At 45.7% G+C, this 21,272-nt stretch overlaps 1 protein-coding gene across 2 annotated transcripts in view; it reads left to right on the forward strand.

Moving 5' to 3' along the window:
- LOC108719777 (rho GTPase-activating protein 39) overlaps nt 1–21,272 on the forward strand; it is a 39,717-nt gene extending 18,445 nt beyond the window's left edge. The window contains exons 4-10 of one of the 2 annotated variants that reach the window (XM_041568231.1): nt 3,852–4,413; nt 7,792–7,884; nt 9,840–9,913; nt 14,281–14,480; nt 14,646–14,737; nt 18,994–19,163; nt 19,293–21,272. In XM_041568231.1, coding sequence (XP_041424165.1) covers nt 3,852–4,413; nt 7,792–7,884; nt 9,840–9,913; nt 14,281–14,480; nt 14,646–14,737; nt 18,994–19,163; nt 19,293–19,487 — 1,386 coding nt within the window. In that variant the 3' untranslated portion in view covers nt 19,488–21,272. The remainder of the gene's footprint in view (nt 1–3,851; nt 4,414–7,791; nt 7,885–9,839; nt 9,914–14,280; nt 14,481–14,645; nt 14,738–18,993; nt 19,164–19,292) is intronic. The other variant, XM_041568232.1, reaches the window with a different exon arrangement.

Here is a 21,272-nt window from a genome sequence, read left to right on the forward strand (position 1 = left end):
CCCCTGTGCTAATAAAGTGCCTGGTGCCATCTGACTCCCAGCCTCCAGCTCCTGCTGTCCCCCTGCCCACATCTCTCTCATCTCTCTGCAAAGCATCCCTGGGCCTCAGGCTGTGAGAGACTCAAAGGGAATGTGCACAAATGCTTATTTTGGGAAGTATCCACGAGAGAATCGCCCCCTTTCTGGAAACCTTTATCCTCCGTGTGGGTTCAGCCCACAAGCAGCAATGAGAGCACAGGGGCAGCTATCACCTATTTACTGAGGCTGATCAAAGACACAGGGCCTTCAGTTCAACCTCAACTTTATTGATCTCACTGGGTTCCTGGTACCAATACATGATGCACCCAGACTCCCCCAGGACCCCCCGAATGAATAGCAATCCGTGTAGGGTCTGTGGTGTGTACAATGGCACTATCCCACCCTGCACCTGGTGATCTTCAGCTCTACATTCTGCAAATTTCATATCACTTGGCCAGTGAGCTGTCACTTAGTTTGGGTATCTGATAGCTAAAAGTCCAAGTTTCAGACGCTCTAATTGGGTGTTAACTGGGGTGTTCATCGTGGGATTTTGGGTTCAGATAAATTTCCAGTGGGCTCAGATTTTGTGATTCTGCTGTTCCCACTGAAGTGAGGGGAGTCTCTTTATCATGGTACTGCCTCTCAGAGCTTTCCATTTAATGATGTGCGAGAGAAGCGCCCCCGCATGGGATACCCATTAGCTTCTGTTGCTAGATGATATATTCTCTATTCTCTAGTGGTGCCGAGCTGATTGCTTCTCCATCCTGCTACATTACATGGAAATGTGCGCTAACAGAGCGTGACCCAATCTGCACTGTCACATTCAATGGCCAATTCCTCTTTAAAGGGAAACGATTTCTTATGGCAGCAGGATGAGATAACCCCATAGGTGCAGCACAGGGCACAGTCAAGAGAAACATCTCAGTTATGGACTAAATGGCACATTATTATCTCTAGGGTTGTCAGTTCTGCAGATGAGAGCACCCTGTGTAGTGACATATATAAAAGGTACATATACAGGCAATCACATTAGCAATGATAGAACCAAAGAGAACAATAGAAGTGTAGATATCTCCATCTTGTCCTTCTTGTTCCATCTTGTCTCAGTTCCACCTTGCCCTAGTGTCTCTATCATGTCATTCTTTCCACTTTGTCCTATCATCTTGCCCTACTGTCTCCTCCTTGATCTTCAGTCTCCACCTTGTCCTCAAATCTCCATCTAGCCTTATTGCCTCCTTCTTATCCTACTATTGTGCCTGTCTCAGCTCTACCATCTTGCCCTACTGTCCCTATGTCTCCATCTTATCCATCTTGCCCTAATTTCTCCCTCTTGTCCTACTTTCTCCATCTTGTCCTTCTGTCGCCATCTTGCCTTACTGTCTCCCTTTTGTCCTGCTGCCTCCATCTTGCCCTACTGTCTCCATCTTGTCCTATTGTCTCCATCTTGTCCTACTGTCTCCATCTTGCCCTGCTGTCTCCATCTTGCCCTACTGTCTCCATTTTGCCCTACTGTCTCCATCTTGTCCTACTATCTCCTTCTTGTCCTACTGTCTCCATCTTGTCCTACTGTCTCCATCTTGTCCTACTGTCTCCATCTTGTCCTACTGTCTCCATCTTGCCCTACTGTCTCCATCTTGCCCTACTGTCTCCATCTTGCCCTACTGTCTCCATCTTGCCCTACTGTCTCCATCTTGCCCTACTGTCTCCATCTTGTCTTACTGTCTCCATCTTGTCTTACTGTCTCCATCTTGTCTTACTGTCTCCATCTTGTCCTACTGTCTCCATCTTATCCTACTGTCTCCATCTTATCCTACTGTCTCCATCTTGCCCTACTGTCTTCATCTTGCCCTACTGTCTCCATCTTGCCCTACTGTCTCCATCTTGCCCTACTGTCTCCATCTTGTCCTACTGTCTCCATCTTGTCTTACTGTCTCCATCTTGTCTTACTGTCTCCATCTTGTCTTACTGTCTCCATCTTGTCTTACTGTCTCCATCTTGTCCTACTGTCTCCATCTTATCCTACTGTCTCCATCTTGCCCTACTGTCTTCATCTTGCCCTACTGTCTCTATCTTGCCTTACTGTCTCCATCTTGTCCTACTGCCTCCATCTTGTCCTGTTATTTCCACCTTGTGCCACTTCCATCAGCATATACTGACTATACCTAACTATGGTACCTACTGCTTTGCAGGGCCTCTGTATTTTTGCAGTCCAAGGGATGTGTCCCTATTTGCCCCCACAACATATTCCCTTTACATACACAGCTCTATAGAAACAAGAGGAATTCAGTATAATTGAAGTTCTGTATTATTGGCATAAATGTGTTTATCGGCTCCATTCGCATAACTGTTGGTAGATTATGGTATAAATGTGACATTTTCTTGTAGCTGTGAAAATGCTGAATAATGCAATTACTGATGATTCCCACTGATTTATATTAACACTCTCAGAGCCGCCATCTGTCCCAACATGTCCTACAGTATCAGAGCGTGGCACTGAGTCATTGCTGAATATTTTCAGCCCCATCTCTTCTCTTCATTCTCCTCCTTAATCTTCCCTCCCTCGTTAACTGTTTGGCATAATTATTCATCTGCCATTCATGCACTTCTCTCATTATTCTCTCATTATTCCCATACACACACTCCAGCATTCACATCACTTCTCATGTAAAATAAAGCCCATCCGCCACTTCCACACAATATAATTTGCTTCTGTTCATTAATAGTGCTGACCATTCTCTTCCAACCAGCTCCTGTTCTTAACATTCATATTATCCTGTCTAAACCATTTATTCTCATTCTTCTATCCACACATTCCCACCATTCTATCCACACATTTCATCATTCTGTCCTCACATTTCCACCATTCTATCCAAACATTCTGTCCACGCTCTCAACATACTATACACACACTGTTATCTTTCTGTCCACACATTCCCACCATTCTATCCATGCAATCTCACTGTTCTATCCAAACACTCACCGTTCTATCTACACATTCTCACAATTCTATCCAGTTGTTCCTCACGGTTCTATCTGCACATTCTCACCATTCTACCCACACACTCTTATCACTATTCACACATTCCCACCAGTCTATCCACACACTCTCGCCATTCTAACCACACACACTTGCCATTCTATCCACACATTCCCACCATTCTATCCACACATTCTCTACATTTTATCCACACACTCAACCATTCTATCCACACAATCTCACCATTCTATCTAAACACTCTCACCATTCTATCCACACACTCTCACCATTCTATCCACACACTCTCACCATTCTATCCACACACTCTCACCATTCTATCCACACACTCTCACCATTCTATCCACACACTCTCACCATTCTATCTACATTCTCTAACCATTCTATCTACACACTCTCACCATTCTATCCACTGGTATTGGGCTGGCTTGCACTTCACTACTGTGATGCATACACAAAAGATTGAAGAGGTCCCAGGCTCAAGATACTTTTTACCTGGGCCAATCAGTACCTGACTAAGCCCTGGTTAAATACTAATTGGGTAAGGTATAATTTTGGGCCCATACCTAAGCCCACAGGCAAAGGCAGCCCTTTGCATGGCCACGTGAAGGTTCCACAGAACACACAGACCAGTGAGACAACAGAACACAGTAGATCTAATAACAAGGCCATTGCAGTAGAATGAGGATATTTTGCATGGTGTGGATAGAAAGAAATGGGCTATCAAGTCAAATTGACCATATTAATTTGTGTTTTTGTTGATGATTTAAAGCTACATAGGCAATAATGTGATACACTGTGTGACTGCAGTGATTGATTCAGTTCTCTTCTCCCTTAGTCTGAAGACCTTGGTGCCTGTGCTCAGTTTGAGAACAGCCGGCACAATCGGAACATGATGCCAAGTTCTAGCTGTGTCTTCCCCACCTTCACCCTGAGGAAGCCTTCTTCTGAGACGGACATTGAGAACTGGGCTTCAAAGCATTTCAACAAACACACCCAGGGGCTCTTCCGACGGAAAGTATCCATTGCCAACATGTTGTCGTGGAGCAGCGAGTCCATCAAGAAGCCCATGATCATGACCTCAGACCGTAATGTGAAAAAGGAGGCCTGTGAGATCTTTAAACTCATCCAGATGTATATGGGCGACCGGAGGTCCAAGTCCGACCAACTGAGCGTGGGGCTAGAGATTGCCACCAAGGGCTGGAGCATGCAGGGTCTGAGGGACGAGCTCTATATCCAGCTGTGCCGGCAGACCACCGAGAACTTTCGTTACGAGAGTCTGGCTCTGGGCTGGGAATTAATAACTATTTGTCTGGCCTTTTTCCCTCCTACCCCCAAATTTCACTCTTACCTGGAAGGATATATTTATAGGCACATGGATCCAGTGAATGACACTAAAGGTAAGAGGCCACATGTTACTTGTTCTGTTTGGATCTCCCTGACCCAGACACTCAGACTGAAACAAACCAAAATTCAGCCACGATTGCTGCCAATACCTGTTTCTGCTGTGAAACATGGGGTACAGTAAGGACTCACATGCTGAGTTATGCAGTTTAGAAGAAGGAAGGAATGAGGGAGAGGGTTCAATTATGATTTGGTGCAGTTTTCCAAAATGAGTGAATAACTGGGCAGTGTGGTGCTGCATTTGTTGCTAACTGAGGCCATTATCTATAACGTTCAACCCCTGATTCTGTGGTTTCCCGCCTGGAACTCTGGTTTCCTACACCCCAAAACATACAGTTTAATCGCCTCCAGCTAAAACTGACCCAGTATGTAAGCTCACTGGGGCAGGGACTGATGGGGATGTGGTAGGACCTTAGATTGTAAGCTCACTGGGGCAGGGACTGATGGGGATATGATAGGGACCTTAGATTGTAAGCTCCACTGGGACAGGGGCTGATGGGAATGTGATAGGCACCTTATATTGTAAGCTCACTGGGGCAGGGGCTGATGGGAATGTGATAGGGACCTTAGATTGTAAGCTCACTGGGGCAGGGACTGATGGGGATGTGATAGGGACCTTAGATTGTAAGATCCACTGGGACAGGGGCTGATGGTAATGTGATAGGACCTTAGATTGTAAGCTCACTGGGGCAGGGACTGATGGGGATGTGATAGGGACCTTAGATTGTAAGCTCACTGGGGCAGGGACTGATGGAAATGTGATAGAAACCATAAATTTGAGGTTCACTGGGCAGGGACTGATGGGGATGTGATAGAAACATAGATTGTGAGCTCACTGGGGCAGGGATTGATGGGGATGGGATTGGGACCTTAGATTGTAAGATCACTGGGGCAGGGACTGATGGGAATGTGATAGGCACCTTAGATTGTAAGCTCACTGGGGCAGAGACTGATGGAAATGTGATTGGGACCTTAGATTGTAAGATCACTGGGGCAGGGACTGATGGGGATGTGATAGGGACCTTAGATTGTAAGATCACTGGGACAGGGACTGATGGGGATGTGATAGGGACCTTAGATTGTAAGCTCACTGGGGCAGGGACTGATGGGAATGTGATAGGACCTTAGATTGTAAGCTCACTGGGACAGGGACTGATGGGGCTGTGATAGGGACCTTAGATTGTAAACTCACTGGGGCAGGGACTGATGGGGATGTGATAGGGACGTTAGATTGTAAGCTCACTGGGGCAGGGACTGATGGGAATGTGATAGGGACCTTAGATTGTAAGCTCACTGGGGCAGGGACTGATGGGGATGTGATAGGGACCTTAGATTGTAAGATCACTGGGACAGGGACTGATGGGGATGTGATAGGGACCTTAGATTGTAAGCTCACTGGGGCAGGGACTGATGGGAATGTGATAGGACCTTAGATTGTAAGCTCACTGGGACAGGGACTGATGGGGCTGTGATAGGGACCTTAGATTGTAAACTCACTGGGGCAGGGACTGATGGGGATGTGATAGGGACGTTAGATTGTAAGCTCACTGGGGCAGGGACTGATGGGAATGTGATAGGGACCTTAGATTGTAAGCTCACTGGGGCAGGGACTGATGGGGATGTGATAGGGACCTTAGATTGTAAACTCACTGGGACAGGGACTGATGGGAATGTGATAGGGACCTTAGATTGTAAGCTCACTGTGACAAGGACTGATGGGGATGTGATAGGGACCCTATATAGCAAGTTCAGTGGGGCAGAGAAGTCTGTACAATGCTGCAGAATATGTTGGCACTATAATGATCTCTTCCCCAGGACTGAACAGAAACACTAGATGTTGTGCAGTAAATATGAGTGGCACTAGGGGCAGGGTTATGTTCCGCACGTGTGGGTTTTGTCACTAAACTGAACGTGTGCCGGTCACATGGGCAGATCCATCAGCACCACCTAGCGGCTAAATGCCCATGTCTGTAGCCAATATGCCATGTATTTGTCTCCTGCCAGTGTAACAGTGGGTCAATTCAGTGTATTTAATTAACGTTTGCTTATCCCGAGTCAGCAGGTCAGTTGTGTCCCACGGGGCCCCTGGGACTGAATTAAAGGTGAATTAAAGGTGAGAGAGGCAAATGAGTGGGGAGAAGGTAAACGGGATACAGATTGTGTTGAGTAATGGCTGTACATAAGAATGTGACTGTAATTCCTTGTGATTTGGGGGTGTCTAGTACTAATGGAGCTGAGAGCTTTGGGGGATTAAAGCAACGTGGGATTAGTGTGGATTAGTGTGAGAGGGGCTGGAATGTAATTAGGGAGGTGCATTGAGATATTCTATAGAGGAGCTCAGAATACAATGGTAACTGGATTGACTGGTTTTGCCAAGACGCTTATTAATCAGGTCCCAGGAGCCCCAGGGTGACTGGTGAGGATAATACTGTGTGAGCCGCTCATTGTATGTCTGCTTGCCATTCATCTCTTTACACTGCACATGGGACCAAGATAATAATAATAACAATAATGTAATAATGGTACGACCTACCCCAGCGGAACCTGCACAGTCAGGGTTGTAGGATCACTGGCAACATTGAACTACACCGGCATCATCTGCTCATGAATGTCAGTGTGGGGGCACTACAGCCTGTACTTTATATTGCACCCTCTGGGCCCCCCAGGGAATCCGTCTGTACAACTCACATGCACAACAGTGTTATTTCCATAAGATCAATTGTGGGGAACATTTGGGGTATCCCCAGTGGCATAAGCACCTGCCCAAGGTCATGCCCTCAAACGTTGTGTATAGCAGGTCACATGTCAGAGCCTAACATGATTGGATGGTAATCACTAGACCTACCCAAGCCCCTTCTCCATGTTATTATACCTCTGCCTAAACGTGATTGGATGCTAATCAGTAGATGTAGCCAAAGCCCCGGGCTCTAATGACACGGTACCCCCTCAGGTACAGTACCCCTGGATCAGGATGGGGTATTGGTGCAATGTAGGAGGCGGGTCTGGGGTACAATTTGCCCCACTCTGGGTGTGTGTTCCATTGGGTGTGTTCCATTGGGTGTGTTCCATTGGGCGTGTTCCATTGGGCGTGTTCCATTGGGCGTGTTCCATTGTGTGTTCCATTGGGTGTGTTCCATTGTGCGTGTTCCATTGTGCGTGTTCCATTGGGCGTGTTCCATTGGGCGTGTTCCATTGGGCGTGTTCCATTGGGCGTGTTCCATTGGGCGTGTTCCATTGGGCGTGTTCCATTGGGCGTGTTCCATTGGGCGCGTTCCATTGGGCGCGTTCCATTGGGCGCGTTCCATTGGGCGCGTTCCATTGGGCGTGTTCCATTGTGTGTGTTGCTGGTGTTCATGGCTCTGTTTGTTTCCCAGTGAATCTGCACATTAAAGATCTTCTCGAAAGGAACAATAAGAAGAAATGCAAAGTCCGAAAGAAATCCAAGTCTTATATTGAAGAGCATGATGGTAGGGTCCATTCAGCTCCCCCTAGTGGCTGCCTGTCGCTATAACAATTTCCAACCTGCTCCTCTGCTCTGAGTTATTCTCAGCTGAACTACAACTCTCCCTGTGTGTGACCAGATAGCACAACATATCTACTAACCCTCAGGGAGTGCTGCATTGTACTGGGGCTCAATGTACAAAGGTCTCCTCCTCCTTGGCCTGAATACATGAATTACTCCTGCCCCAGTGTAACCTCTGATCCTCCCCGGCCCCTCTGCATTGCTCCGTCAGGCTGTAGGGCTGGAGTTGGCTCTATGTTCTCTATAACCTTCCCCAGCCAAACCCTGGGATAACCCCAACCTCCAGCAATGAACATCCTCAGGGTCCTAGTGTTAGTCACACATACGGCCCATCTTCTCCCCCTACTAATTGCTCCTTCAGTGATTAAGCCCCTGTGTTGCTGCTGGGCCCAAAGTCAGTTCATAGGGAAAATCATCCTGAAATAGAAATAATGGACTGGATACTTTGTGCCATTGGTCAGATATACAAGGACAGTGTCTGGTCCTGTAACTACTAATCTGCCTCCTGCCCAAACTTCTTCCTTTACTTCGGCTCCTCTTGGCCATTTTATTTTAACTCCTTACAAACTAAACAAACATTATATGTATTTAACCCTTTGTTGTGTGGCCCCTTTAAGTTGCAAAGAGTGGGCTTTGTCACAGAATTGTTTTATCCCATTCTGCCAGTCTCCACATATGTCTCTATGGTACTGTGCCCCCAGAGTTGTGCCCGTGCCAGACTTATAGACTTGCTTGAGTTGAGTGGGGTGGGAGGGGGTGCAGTGTGATCTGGGTGTGGGGGGCACTCATTCTCAGGGAATATAAAGTCTCAAGCTGCTCCTTATGTCCTGAGGAAATGGTAAATGGGGTGTCTGGGGAGCCTGCAATGTGGGTTTGGGTTGGATCATGGATTAACAGACCCACGCAGGTCTCTCTTTGCCTGTTACAGGTCTGTCTCTTAGACTGAAAATGGGCCCAGATCATGTGCACTAGTATCGCTCAGAACCCACTGTACCACCTCTGCACAACTATCACTCAGAACCCATTGTACCACCTTTACACCCGTATCAGTCAGAACTATATGAATGGATCAGATCAATCCTGCCCCCATCAGGATCATGGAGTATAGTACATAGTGAGGAGGGCACCCACTGTACGACCTTTACACCAGTATCACTCAGAACCTATTGTACCACCTTTGCACCAGTATCACTCAGAACCCACTGTACCACCTTTACACAACTATCACTCAGAACCACTGTACCACCTTTACACCCATATCAGTCAGAACTATATGAATGGATCAGATCGATCGTGCCCCCATCAGGATTATGGAGTATAGTACATAGTGAGGAGGGCACATGGATACAGTTACTATGTGCAGGAATGGTGCGAAGGTCTGTGTGTATATACAGTATATACAGTATATATATATATATATGGTGCAGTGTATCTGACTGTCACTCTCTTGCAAAGACGCTCTCTTGTTGGTTGGAGCAGGAGTCTCGCTGGCACTATGGTGCTCTATACCCCCCTTGCCATGTTACTGCATTTCCATTATGTTCCTCTCCTGTTTTGGGGAACAGAGGGAGGAGCCAAACATTGGGTGGATCCAGTGAGAATCTTTCTGCTGAAATCAAACAGAAAAGGTTGAATTGGGAGCAGATAGTGGTTCCTAATGTACAATGTGGATACTATTTCCTTTATCCGTACAATGTTATTTGTCACCATCAGGGGTAATGTGACTTTCAGCAGCTCAGTCTCGCTTTATGGCCGGACTCCTAGTGCTGAACTGCTGACATCATCTGGGCTGTACTCTCTTTTTCTCTCTGTCTCACAACTCGGGGCCACAACACAGTATTCTGTACTGCGAGTGTGAGTCTGGGACATAGGGATTAATAGTGTTCCTTTCTCTTTCAGGAGTGGCAATAAGTATGTATGCCAAGTACTGTTACCACAAGCTCCAGAAAGCCGCCCTCATGGGAGCCAAAAAGGTATTTGCCCCAATCTCTTTCTTTTATCTCCCATCCCTCTGTCTCTTCCCTCAGTGTAACTCCCATCCCTCTGTCTCTTCCCTCAATATAATTCCCATCCCTCTGTCTCTTCCCTCAGTGTAACTCCCATCCCTCTGTCTCTTCCCTCAGTGTAACTCCCATCCCTCTGTCTCTTCCCTCAGTGTAACTCCCATCCCTCTGTCTCTTCCCTCAGTGTAACTCCCATCCCTCTGTCTCTTCCCTCAGTGTAACTCCCATCCCTCTGTCTCTTCCCTCAGTGTAACTCCCATCCCTCTGTCTCTTCCCCCAGTATAGCTCCCATCCCTCTGTCTCTTCCCTCAATGTAATTCCCATCCCTCTGTCTCTTCTCTCAGTCTATCTCCCATCCCTCTGTCTCTTCCCTCAGTGTAACGCCCATCCCTCTGTCTCTTCCCTCAGTGTAGCTCCCATCCCTCTGTCTCTTCCCTCAGTGTAGCTCCCATCCCTCTGTCTCTTCCCTCAGTGTAACTCCCATCCCTCTGTCTCTTCCCTCAATATAATTCCCATCCCTCTGTCTCTTCCCTCAGTGTAACTCCCATCCCTCTGTCTCTTCCCTCAGTGTAACTCCCATCCCTCTGTCTCTTCCCTCAGTGTAACTCCCATCCCTCTGTCTCTTCCCTCAGTGTAACTCCCATCCCTCTGTCTCTTCCCTCAGTGTAACTCCCATCCCTCTGTCTCTTCCCTCAGTGTAACTCCCATCCCTCTGTCTCTTCCCTCAGTGTAACTCCCATCCCTCTGTCTCTTCCCTCAGTGTAGCTCCCATCCCTCTGTCTCTTCCCTCAGTGTAGCTCCCATCCCTCTGTCTCTTCCCTCAGTGTAACTCCCATCCCTCTGTCTCTTCCCTCAATATAATTCCCATCCCTCTGTCTCTTCCCTCAGTGTAACTCCCATCCCTCTGTCTCTTCCCTCAGTGTAACTCCCAGCCCTCTGTCTCTTCCCTCAGTGTAACTCCCATCCCTCTGTCTCTTCCCTCAGTGTAACTCCCATCCCTCTGTCTCTTCCCTCAGTGTAACTCCCATCCCTCTGTCTCTTCCCTCAGTGTAACTCCCATCCCTCTGTCTCTTCCCTCAGTGTAACTCCCATCCCTCTGTCTCTTCCCTCAGTGTAGCTCCCATCCCTCTGTCTCTTCCCTCAGTGTAGCTCCCATCCCTCTGTCTCTTCCCTCAGTGTAACTCCCATCCCTCTGTCTCTTCCCTCAATATAATTCCCATCCCTCTGTCTCTTCCCTCAGTGTAACTCCCATCCCTCTGTCTCTTCCCTCAGTGTAACTCCCAGCCCTCTGTCTCTTCCCTCAGTGTAACTCCCATCCCTCTGTCTCTTCCCTCAGTGTAACTCCCATCCCTCTGTCTCTTCCCTCAGTGTAACTCCCATCCCTCTGTCTCTTCCCTCAGTGTAACTCCCATCCCTCTGTCTCTTCCCTCAGTGTAGCTCCCATCCCTCTGTCTCTTCCCTCAGTCAGGATGTTGTCGCTATGGTAACCAGCTCACACTAGCAGCCACAATTTTCATTGGTTCTGAAGCCTGTTTGAATTGTAATGATCAGATCTCTCCCAGCATTATCCATGTGTCTGTCTCCCCCTTCATGTGTGCGTCAGAGAGGGAGGGAAAGCTGTTGTGGATTATATGAGGCTTAGTCTTGTGTCTGTGAGATTTAGCTGCTGCCCCCCGCACTGCTTGTAACCCCCTAAATAAATCCTATTATGTGTGGTGAGTGCACTGTGCCAGGGGCCCTACCTCCTGCCATTAATCTGTATTTAGCCTTTAATTCACAGCCAATCCACCCCTCCCTATACACAAACACTTACACAACAAATAATATGCACAATGCACTGCCGGCTCAAGGGCAACAAGTATATAGATATGTGTATAGTTACAATATATAAACACTGTTCCTTCTGGTGATCTCCTTCTCTCAGGGGCTCCCATTATTGATAATATTTATTTATATCATTATTATATGTCTGCGTAATCCCAGAGATGTTCAGCTGCTTTATAATAAAGGCAAACCGACACAATGAGCCAGGACCAAACAAGCAACAGGAGTTGGAAATGGGCCGATTCTGGTGCATGGCAGCTGCTTGCTGGTGGTTAATGTAGTGATCTGAATCTATTTTCTGTAGTGATCTTACTGGCATATCTGAGGTTAATGCAGTGATCTGAATCTATTTTCTGTAGTGATCTTACTGGCATGTCTGAGGTTAATGTAGTGCTCTGAATCTATTTTCTGTAGTGATCTTACTGGCATATCTGAGGTTAATGCAGTGCTCTGAATCTATTTTCTGTAGTGATCTTACTGGCATATCTAAGGTTAATGCAGTGCTCTGAATCTATTTTCTGTAGTGATCTTACTGGCATGTCTGAGGTTAATGCAGTGCTCTGAATCTATTTTCTGTAGTGATCTTACTGGCATATCTGAGGTTAATGCAGTGCTCTGAATCTATTTTCTGTAGTGATCTTACTGGCATGTCTGAGGTTAATGCAGTGCTCTGAATCTATTTTCTGTAGTGATCTTACTGGCAGGTCTGGGTTAATGCAGTGCTCTGAATCTATTTTCTGTAGTGATTTTACTGGCATATCTGAGGTTAATGTAGTGCTCTAAATCTATTTTCTGTAGTGATCTTACTGGCATATCTGAGGTTAATGCAGTGCTCTGAATCTATTTTCTGTAGTGATCTTACTGGCATGTCTGAGGTTAATGCAGTGCTCTGAATCTATTTTCTGTAGTGATCTTACTGGCATGTCTGAGGTTAATGCAGTGCTCTGAATCTATTTTCTGTAGTGATCTTACTGGCATGTCTGAGGTTAATGCAGTGCTCTGAATCTATTTTCTGTAGTGATCTTACTGGCATATCTGAGGTTAATGCAGTGCTCTGAATCTATTTTCTGTAGTGATCTTACTGGCATGTCTGAGGTTAATGCAGTGCTCTGAATCTATTTTCTGTAGTGATCTTACTGGCATGTCTGAGGTTAATGCAGTGCTCTGAATCTATTTTCTGTAGTGATCTTACTGGCATATCTGAGGTTAATGCAGTGCTCTGAATCTATTTTCTGTAGTGATCTTACCGGCATGTCTGAGGTTAATGCAGTGCTCTGAATCTATTTTCTGTAGTGATCTTACCGGCATGTCTGAGGTTAATGCAGTGCTCTGAATCTATTTTCTGTAGTGATCTTACTGGCATATCTGAGGTTAATGCAGTGCTCTTAATTCTCATATTAATAGGGATCAGCACTTTATAGTCAGGGCACAAGTTTGTGTCTAACCCTATACGTGTAAAAGCCTCAATAACAAAACAAAAACTTTTTACATATATAAAATACACTAACTGAGCTTTACTCCATTTTAATAATGGGATAAAATATCGTTTAATATGTCGTATTTATTTTATCTTTTGTTGTTTGAAAGACAAATTTATAAAAGTGTCAGTAAAACTGGTTTTCACAAAAAAAATGAAAAGTGTCGGTTGAGTGGGAATTTAGGGAGACTTCTGTTTGTGAATGTGGAGAAAGTGTTTCACGCCAGTTTACCATCACTTTTACTCCAACAATAAACTCTCTCCACTTTTGTTAATTCCCCCCAATGACTGGATCAAGTGAAAGATGTTTGTGTTGCTGTGAATATTGAGTTGTGTAACAGTGTTTGTGTGTTGTATGGACTCCACCAACTTCCAACAACCTCTTCACAATTCCTAATGCTTCTTGCTTTTGTCTCACACCCCGTGTCACCCCCACAAGTTTTCTATTGGATTGGGGAGACCATAACGTCAGTCTTGTTGGTGTGGAACCAAGTTGTTGCTCAGTTACTGGGGTGTTTGGCCTCATTGTACCCCCATTTCAAGGGCATTTGCTCTTGGGCATAAGGCAACATGACAAGTATTTGGAGTGAAACTGATCCATGATCCCTGGTATAAAGGGATAAATAGGCCCAACAAACACCCCCATATCATGATGCTTGTGCTTCACTCTGTACTGGGGCTTCAATTCAGTGTTTGGGGGGTGTCTGACAAACTGACTGTGGCCCCTACACCCAAAAAGAACAATCTTGTGTCAATTGTAAGCTCTTCAGCCAATAGCTTCACTTCTAATTGTAACAGTATCACAGGTAAGTTTACTCCTTCTTTCATCTTCCTGGAGCTGATCATTGGCTGAGTCTGTACCATTTTGGCTCATTCTTCTCTCCATTCAATTGGTCCTTTTGTTACACAGCTTTCAGGTTTGAGTGAGAGCAACATGACATGAGAGTTGGGTCTGTTTCTATGACTCTACTACACCTACTAGTGAATTATTTGTCATGTCAGTGATATTAATTGCTGTGTGTGTTGCACATTCCAGGGCCTGAATAAGCCAAATATTGAAGAGATCAAACACGCCAGGAATGCAGTGTTCAGCCCCTCCATGTTCAGCAGTGGCCTGCAGGATATCATGAGTATGCAGAGGGACAAGTACCCCGACCGACAGCTGCCCTGGGTACAAACCCGCCTCTCCGAGGAGGTCTTGGCACTAAATGGGGACCAGACAGAAGGCATTTTCAGGTATGGGGGGTTATATATATATATATTAATTAGTCTTCTAGTGACTCACACAGTTAAAATGTATTATTAGTTAGGAGGGGCAAGTGAGGGTCATCACATGGGCTACACTAACGGAATGTTCTTCTTTCATGTGGGATAATGAGGTGTGACCGGTTCTCTTTTTAGGGTCCCCGGGGATATTGATGAAGTAAATGCCCTGAAGTTGCAAGTGGATCACTGGAAAATCCCTACGGGACTGGAGGATCCTCACGTTCCTGGTAAGAAACAGAGAGAAATACTCACATTTCCCATAGAATTCCACGTGTGCCCCCACATGTATGATCAGTCTCACGTGTGCCCCCACATGTATGATCAGTCTCACGTGTGCCCCCACATGTATGATCAGTCTCACGTGTGCCACCTGCATGTATCATCCGTCTTACGTGTGCCCCCGCATGTATGATCAGTCTCACGTGTGCCCCCACATGTATGATCAGTCTCACGTGTGCCACCTGCATGTATCATCCGTCTTACGTGTGCCCCCGCATGTATGATCAGTCTCACGTGTGCCCCCACATGTATGATCAGTCTCACGTGTGCCACCTGCATGTATCATCCGTCTTACGTGTGCCCCCGCATGTATGATCAGTCTCACGTGTGCCCCCACATGTATGATCAGTCTCACGTGTGCCACCTGCATGTATGATCAACCGCGTGTGTGGCCCCTGGTTTCAGGACAAGTCACTTTACAGTATGAGTATCTTCAGCTCTTGGGCTTATGGTTTGTGTTAAGAACTGTCTGTGAGGAAAGCTTTGACAGTGTCCTCACTCTAATCCTCCTCTATGGAAGCAAAGTGTGGGCTCCTGTCACTCCAAGCCAGACCAATCCAAAAGGGATTCTAGTCCAACAGAAATATTCCACCTGGAATTCTATAAGTACCTTCTCCAGGTCCCCCGGAGCTCCTCAAACTCTGCCTGTCAGTCTGAGCTGGGCACATTCCCCTAATGTTTCTCATACACGGTGCTCTCATACTGGCACACTTACACACACATATACACTAACACACATATACACACACTTACACACACATACACTAACACACATATACACTTACACACATATACACTAACACACATATACACACACTTACACAACAGCAGCCCCATGAACAGACTGCGCAAGCGATGTGACAGAAGGCAGTGGAGGATGAGCCCCAAATACTCAGCACTGAGGGACCCCCACTTCCAGAGGCAGATATATATATAGAGAGAGAGTCAGAGGCAGATAGAGTGAGAGGGAGAGATATATATATATATATATATATATATATATAGAGTGAGAGGCAGATGGAGAGAGACAGAGTGAGAGACAGATATAGAGAGTGAGATAGGGAGTCAGATGGAGATAGAGTGAGAGAGAGTGGGAAAGGTAGATATATATATATATATATATATATATATATATATAGAGAGAGTCAGAGGCAGATGGAGAGAGACAGAGTGAGAGACAGATATAGAGAGTGAGAAGCAGATGGAGAGAGAGTGAGAGACAGATATAGAGAGTGAGATATGGAGTGAGAGCGTGTGTCATTATTCATAGGCACCAGCTGATCATCTTGTATCGGCCCCACTGGCCCCAGTGTGAAGAACACTCATAGACTAAAGGACAGATCCAATGAGTCTTATCTCTGCCTCGCTGAACAATAATGTCCTGATGGGAGAGATTAGGGAACAATGGGAAACACTCACTAATCTGTCGCCCCGTGGCCTTCGTCAGTGTCATTGATCTGCAACAGGGAAACCTTGTCAAGGCTGCTCTGCTCACTGGAATAAAGAAACGGTTTAGCCAGATACCTCCCAAGCACCAGCTACATGAAGCCACCAGAGAGTAACAGCACCCCTCCTTCTCTGAGGCACCCCTTCCCAAATAGCACTTTGCTCTGCAGTGGGAATGATAATGTACCTACCAAACAGGTACAACAATGATTCTGTCAGTCTCAGCATTATTCAAAGTCTCAGCATTATTCTCATTATTATTTTGTCAGCCTCAGGATTATTCTGTCAGTCTCTGCATTATTCTGTCAGCCTCAGCATTATCCTGTCAGTCTTAGAATTATTATGTCAGTCTCACCATTATTCTGTCAGTTTTTGGATTATTCAAAGTCTCAGCATTATTTTGTCAGTCTCTGCATTATTCTGTCAGTCTCTGGATTATTCTGTCAGACTCAGTATTATTCTGTCAGTCTCTGCATTATTCTGTCAATCTCTGGATTATTCTGTCAGTCTCAGTATTATTCCGTCAGTCTCTGCATTATTCTGTCAGTCTCTGGATTATTCTGTCATTCTCAGTATTATTCTGTCAGTCTCTGCATTTTTCTGTCAGTCTCTGCATTATTCTGTCAATCTCTGGATTATTCTGTCAGTCTCTGGATTATTCTGTCAGTCTCAGTATTATTCTGTCAGTCTCAGTATTATTCTGTCAGTCTCAGTATTATTCTGTCAGTCTCTGGATTATTCAAAGTCTCAGTATTATTCTGTCAGTCTCAGTATTATTCTGTCAGTCTCTGGATTATTCTGTCAGTCTCTGGATTATTCTGTCAGTCTCAGTATTATTCTGTCAGTCTCAGTATTATTCTGTCAGTCTCTGCATTATTCTGTCAGTCTCAGTATTATTCTGTCAGTCTCAGTATTATTCTGTCAGTCTCAGTATTATTCTGTCAGTCTCAGTATTATTCTGTCAGTCTCTGCATTATTCTGTCAGTCTCTGCATTATTCTGTCAGTCTCAGTATTATTCTGTCAGTCTCTGCATTATTCTGTCAGTCTCTGCATTATTCTGTCAGTCTCTGCATTATTCTGTCAGTCTCTGCATTATTCTGTCAGTCTCTGCATTATTCTGTCAGTCTCTGCATTATTCTGTCAGTCTCTGGATTATTCTGTCAGCCTCAGTATTATTCTGTCAGTCTCTGCATTATTCTGTCAATCTCTGGATTATTCTGTCAGTCTCAGTATTATTCCGTCAGTCTCTGCATTATTCTGTCAGTCTCTGGATTATTCTGTCATTCTCAGTATTATTCTGTCAGTCTCTGCATTTTTCTGTCAGTCTCTGCATTATTCTGTCAATCTCTGGATTATTCTGTCAGTCTCTGGATTATTCTGTCAGTCTCTGGATTATTTTGTCAGTCTCAGTATTATTCTGTCAGTCTCTGGATTATTCAAAGTCTCAGTATTATTCTGTCAGTCTCAGTATTATTCTGTCAGTCTCTGGATTATTCTGTCAATCTCTGGATTATTCTGTCAGTCTCAGTATTATTCTGTCAGTCTCAGTATTATTCTGTCAGTCTCTGCATTATTCTGTCAGTCTCTGGATTATTCTGTCAGTCTCAGTATTATTCTGTCAGTCTCAGTATTATTCTGTCAGTCTCAGTATTATTCTGTCAGTCTCTGCATTATTCTGTCAGTCTCTGCATTATTCTGTCAGTCTCTGCATTATTCTGTCAGTCTCTGCATTATTCTGTCAGTCTCTGCATTATTCTGTCAGTCTCTGCATTATTCTGTCAGTCTCTGCATTATTCTGTCAGTCTCTGCATTATTCTGTCAGTCTCTGCATTATTCTGTCAGTCTCAGTATTATTCAGTCAGTCTCAGTATTATTCGGGCTAATGATGCTATTTACTTTGGTATTGTTGTTATAACCCCTTTTCTTCTGATGTTATAAACACTTTTAATTTTAACTAGAGTGTGCAATCCCTCAGTTGATTTTTGTTCAGCGTTATTCTGTCAATCTCGGGATTATTCTGTCAATCTCAGGATTATTTTCATTCTCAGGTTTATTCTGTCAGTCTCAGTATTATTCTGACAAAGATCTGTGAGTGTCAGTTAAAGAGCCAGCAAGATCTGTGTAGCCAAAGCACTGGTGGGAATTCATGGTCCGAAACAACATTACTGTGAGACACAGACACCCATTGTCAATATTAAGCAGGTATTTGCCTGTTTTGTACTCACAGCAGGATTTTCCACAAAACAATGAACGTTTCAATTTCACAAAACACAGGAAAATAATCAAATTCCAGTTCATTCCTCTGACACTAAAACAGATTGATCGACAGGTGGCCTGAAGTCCATTGCTTTAAGAAAGGGTGTGTGGGTGCTATTGGCTACAGAGTGTTTGGGGTAACATAATGCAGGCCCTTTACAGTCTGAGAGACACTTACCTGGGCACATTGGATCGGGTGTTGGAGTCGGACCTTTATTAACCTGCACCTCCATGGTGAGGTATCCAATCTAAAGTATCAGGGTGATTAAATGGATATGAGCTGGATTTGTGGGGTCCAACAGGAGAGCCTGTAAGCCATATAAGTGATGTAGAGCGCCACCCAGTGGAACTGTTTGTTCATTTCCTGACTGGGACGTGTCTCATCCGTTGGCTACAGGGAGAGATGTTGTGATGGGGGGTCTCTCTTCAGTACAACAAAGGCACCCCATACTATGGAGCACCCACATAATCCAACCGTTACCACTTTTTTTCTCTCTGCAGCATCTTTACTCAAGCTGTGGTACCGAGAGCTGGAGGAGCCGCTCATCCCCCATGAGTTCTATGAACAGTGTATCACTCACTATGAGACCCCCGAGGCGGCAATCTCTGTGGTCCACTCCCTCCCCAGACTGAACAAGATGGTGCTCTGCTACCTCATCCGCTTCTTACAGGTAACGCCAGATACCTTGTGTAATACTGTGCACCCCGATATTTCATACTGTCACTACTGCTTGTCCATTACAGCTGGATCTCAGACGTTAGCTGTCTCTTAGACTGTTGTGTCTTCTCTGCTCCTCCAGGTATTTGTGCAACCTGCTAATGTGACTGTCACAAAGATGGACGTCAGCAATCTGGCCATGGTGATGGCGCCTAACTGCCTGCGATGCCAGTCCGACGACCCCCGCATCATCTTCGAGAACACGCGGAAAGAGATGTCCTTCATCCGAGTCCTTATTCAGCACCTCGACACCAGCTTCATGGAGGGCGTCCTATAGCAAAGCAAAGACTTGGCACCCTGGGGCGAGGGCATAGAGAGGAGGCGCTTACTCATTGGCCAGTCTGGCCGCCCCCCACATCTCATCACTTGGTCACCCCCCATGTTCCATGTACAGTAGAGACCATTGCTACATCCACCATCTGCCTTGCCATTTTGTACAGAAATCATGGAGTGACTGCTGAACCAATGGCCTTTCTGCTTTTACTGCTGTGGCAATAACCACCGGGAACCCAACTGATTGGACTTCCCACCACAACTTGGACCAAAGTTCAGCCAATGAGATGGAGGAGTAATCTGAGGGGAGAATGATAGACAAATGATGCATGAACGTCTCGTCATCCATCACAAAGACCTGGGATGTATGTGAGAGACTATTAGTGGCACGTGCACTACTGGCCGGCTACTGAGTGGGACCAGTGAGTCCAGCAAGGATTGGGCAACAAGATCCTTTAGAAGAGCTTAATACTGTGAGCGGTAGAACCATTGTCCCTTTCTGCTACATTATTTGCCTTAGTGTTTCACGTGGGTGGTCCCGGCCTGTTGCCAGGGTAACAGTTCCGCAGAGAGCATGTTCCCAAAATAATCAGTAACACTAACTGTCAGGCCCAATTCAACCCGGTGCCACATCAGTCTCTATAGCAGGAGAAGCAATAGATTGATGTCCGACAGAAACGTTCCCACAATGGGGCACAATAATTGGCGAATACAGAGGGGCCACGTTGGCACATTCATAGCTTTGCTAAATCCAGGATATTTGTCACCCCCCCCCCCCCATCATTGTGACCTTGTACAATCCCTTCCCTGGCATTTCACTGATGCCACGGCAATGTCTGTGTTACGTGGCACTTTGTTTCCATTCTAGGCAGCGGCCGCTTATATGTGGGTATATGTGTGTGCCAGGCGTGTAGGTATGTATATGTGTGTGTTCTACTCTTCCCTGTACTGGTCCTGGGATGTGGTACCCACAATTCCTGAGCCCTCGGACTACTAAATGAGTGACCCAGAAGCACCGCAGTCCCGACACATTGGTCCCAATCAGAGGGGGCACAATGGCAGTGTTACAGCAGCTCTGCCAGAAATGAAGGTTTGTTTCCATAGTTACCTGCGGCATATGCCATTGCTGTATTCCAGAGCTTTCTGGATAATAGATCCCTGCATATACATGTACTGTGTATATATATATATATAATGAGCAGAACATGGTCCCAGGCTGCATGTTTGGGGCGGTACCACAGGCAAAAGAGAACATTTGTTATTTATTTCTTTTTTCAGTAACTGTCATATGATCCGTTCATAGAGGGATTAAATAATGTGACAATAACTGCTGATGGAGCTTCCAGTTTGTGGGCTGAAGCCAACACTTGTGCATAGAGCTGGGAAGCTTCTTATTCATTATTAGTATTGGGGGGATCACATCCAGCAAAACTCCCAGGGGATCCCAGCCCCCCTCGTGTGTAAAGCAGTGAGATGGGACACAAAGTGTTGTCCATTTATTTTGTATTATTGTAAAGAGCTGCCACACCAACTGCCACATACAGCAGCCTTACACAACTGCCATTCTTGCACTCACAAGTATCATTAGATACCTCCCCCCAAAGCTTCTCCAGTCCCCCCACATGTTCTTGTATGAGTTGGGAGGCTGCAGAGGAGGGCACCCAACATTGCGGCTCAGAAAGAGGAGACAGAGATAATTATATATCAGCATCAGGGGCTGCGGCGCAGAAGGAGGAGCTTATCAAGGTGTAGGAACAGGGAAGAAATATAATGACATTACTGGTGTCAG

This window comes from Xenopus laevis, chromosome 6S (genome assembly GCF_017654675.1).
Source record: "Xenopus laevis strain J_2021 chromosome 6S, Xenopus_laevis_v10.1, whole genome shotgun sequence".
Classification (NCBI taxonomy): domain Eukaryota; kingdom Metazoa; phylum Chordata; class Amphibia; order Anura; family Pipidae; genus Xenopus; species Xenopus laevis.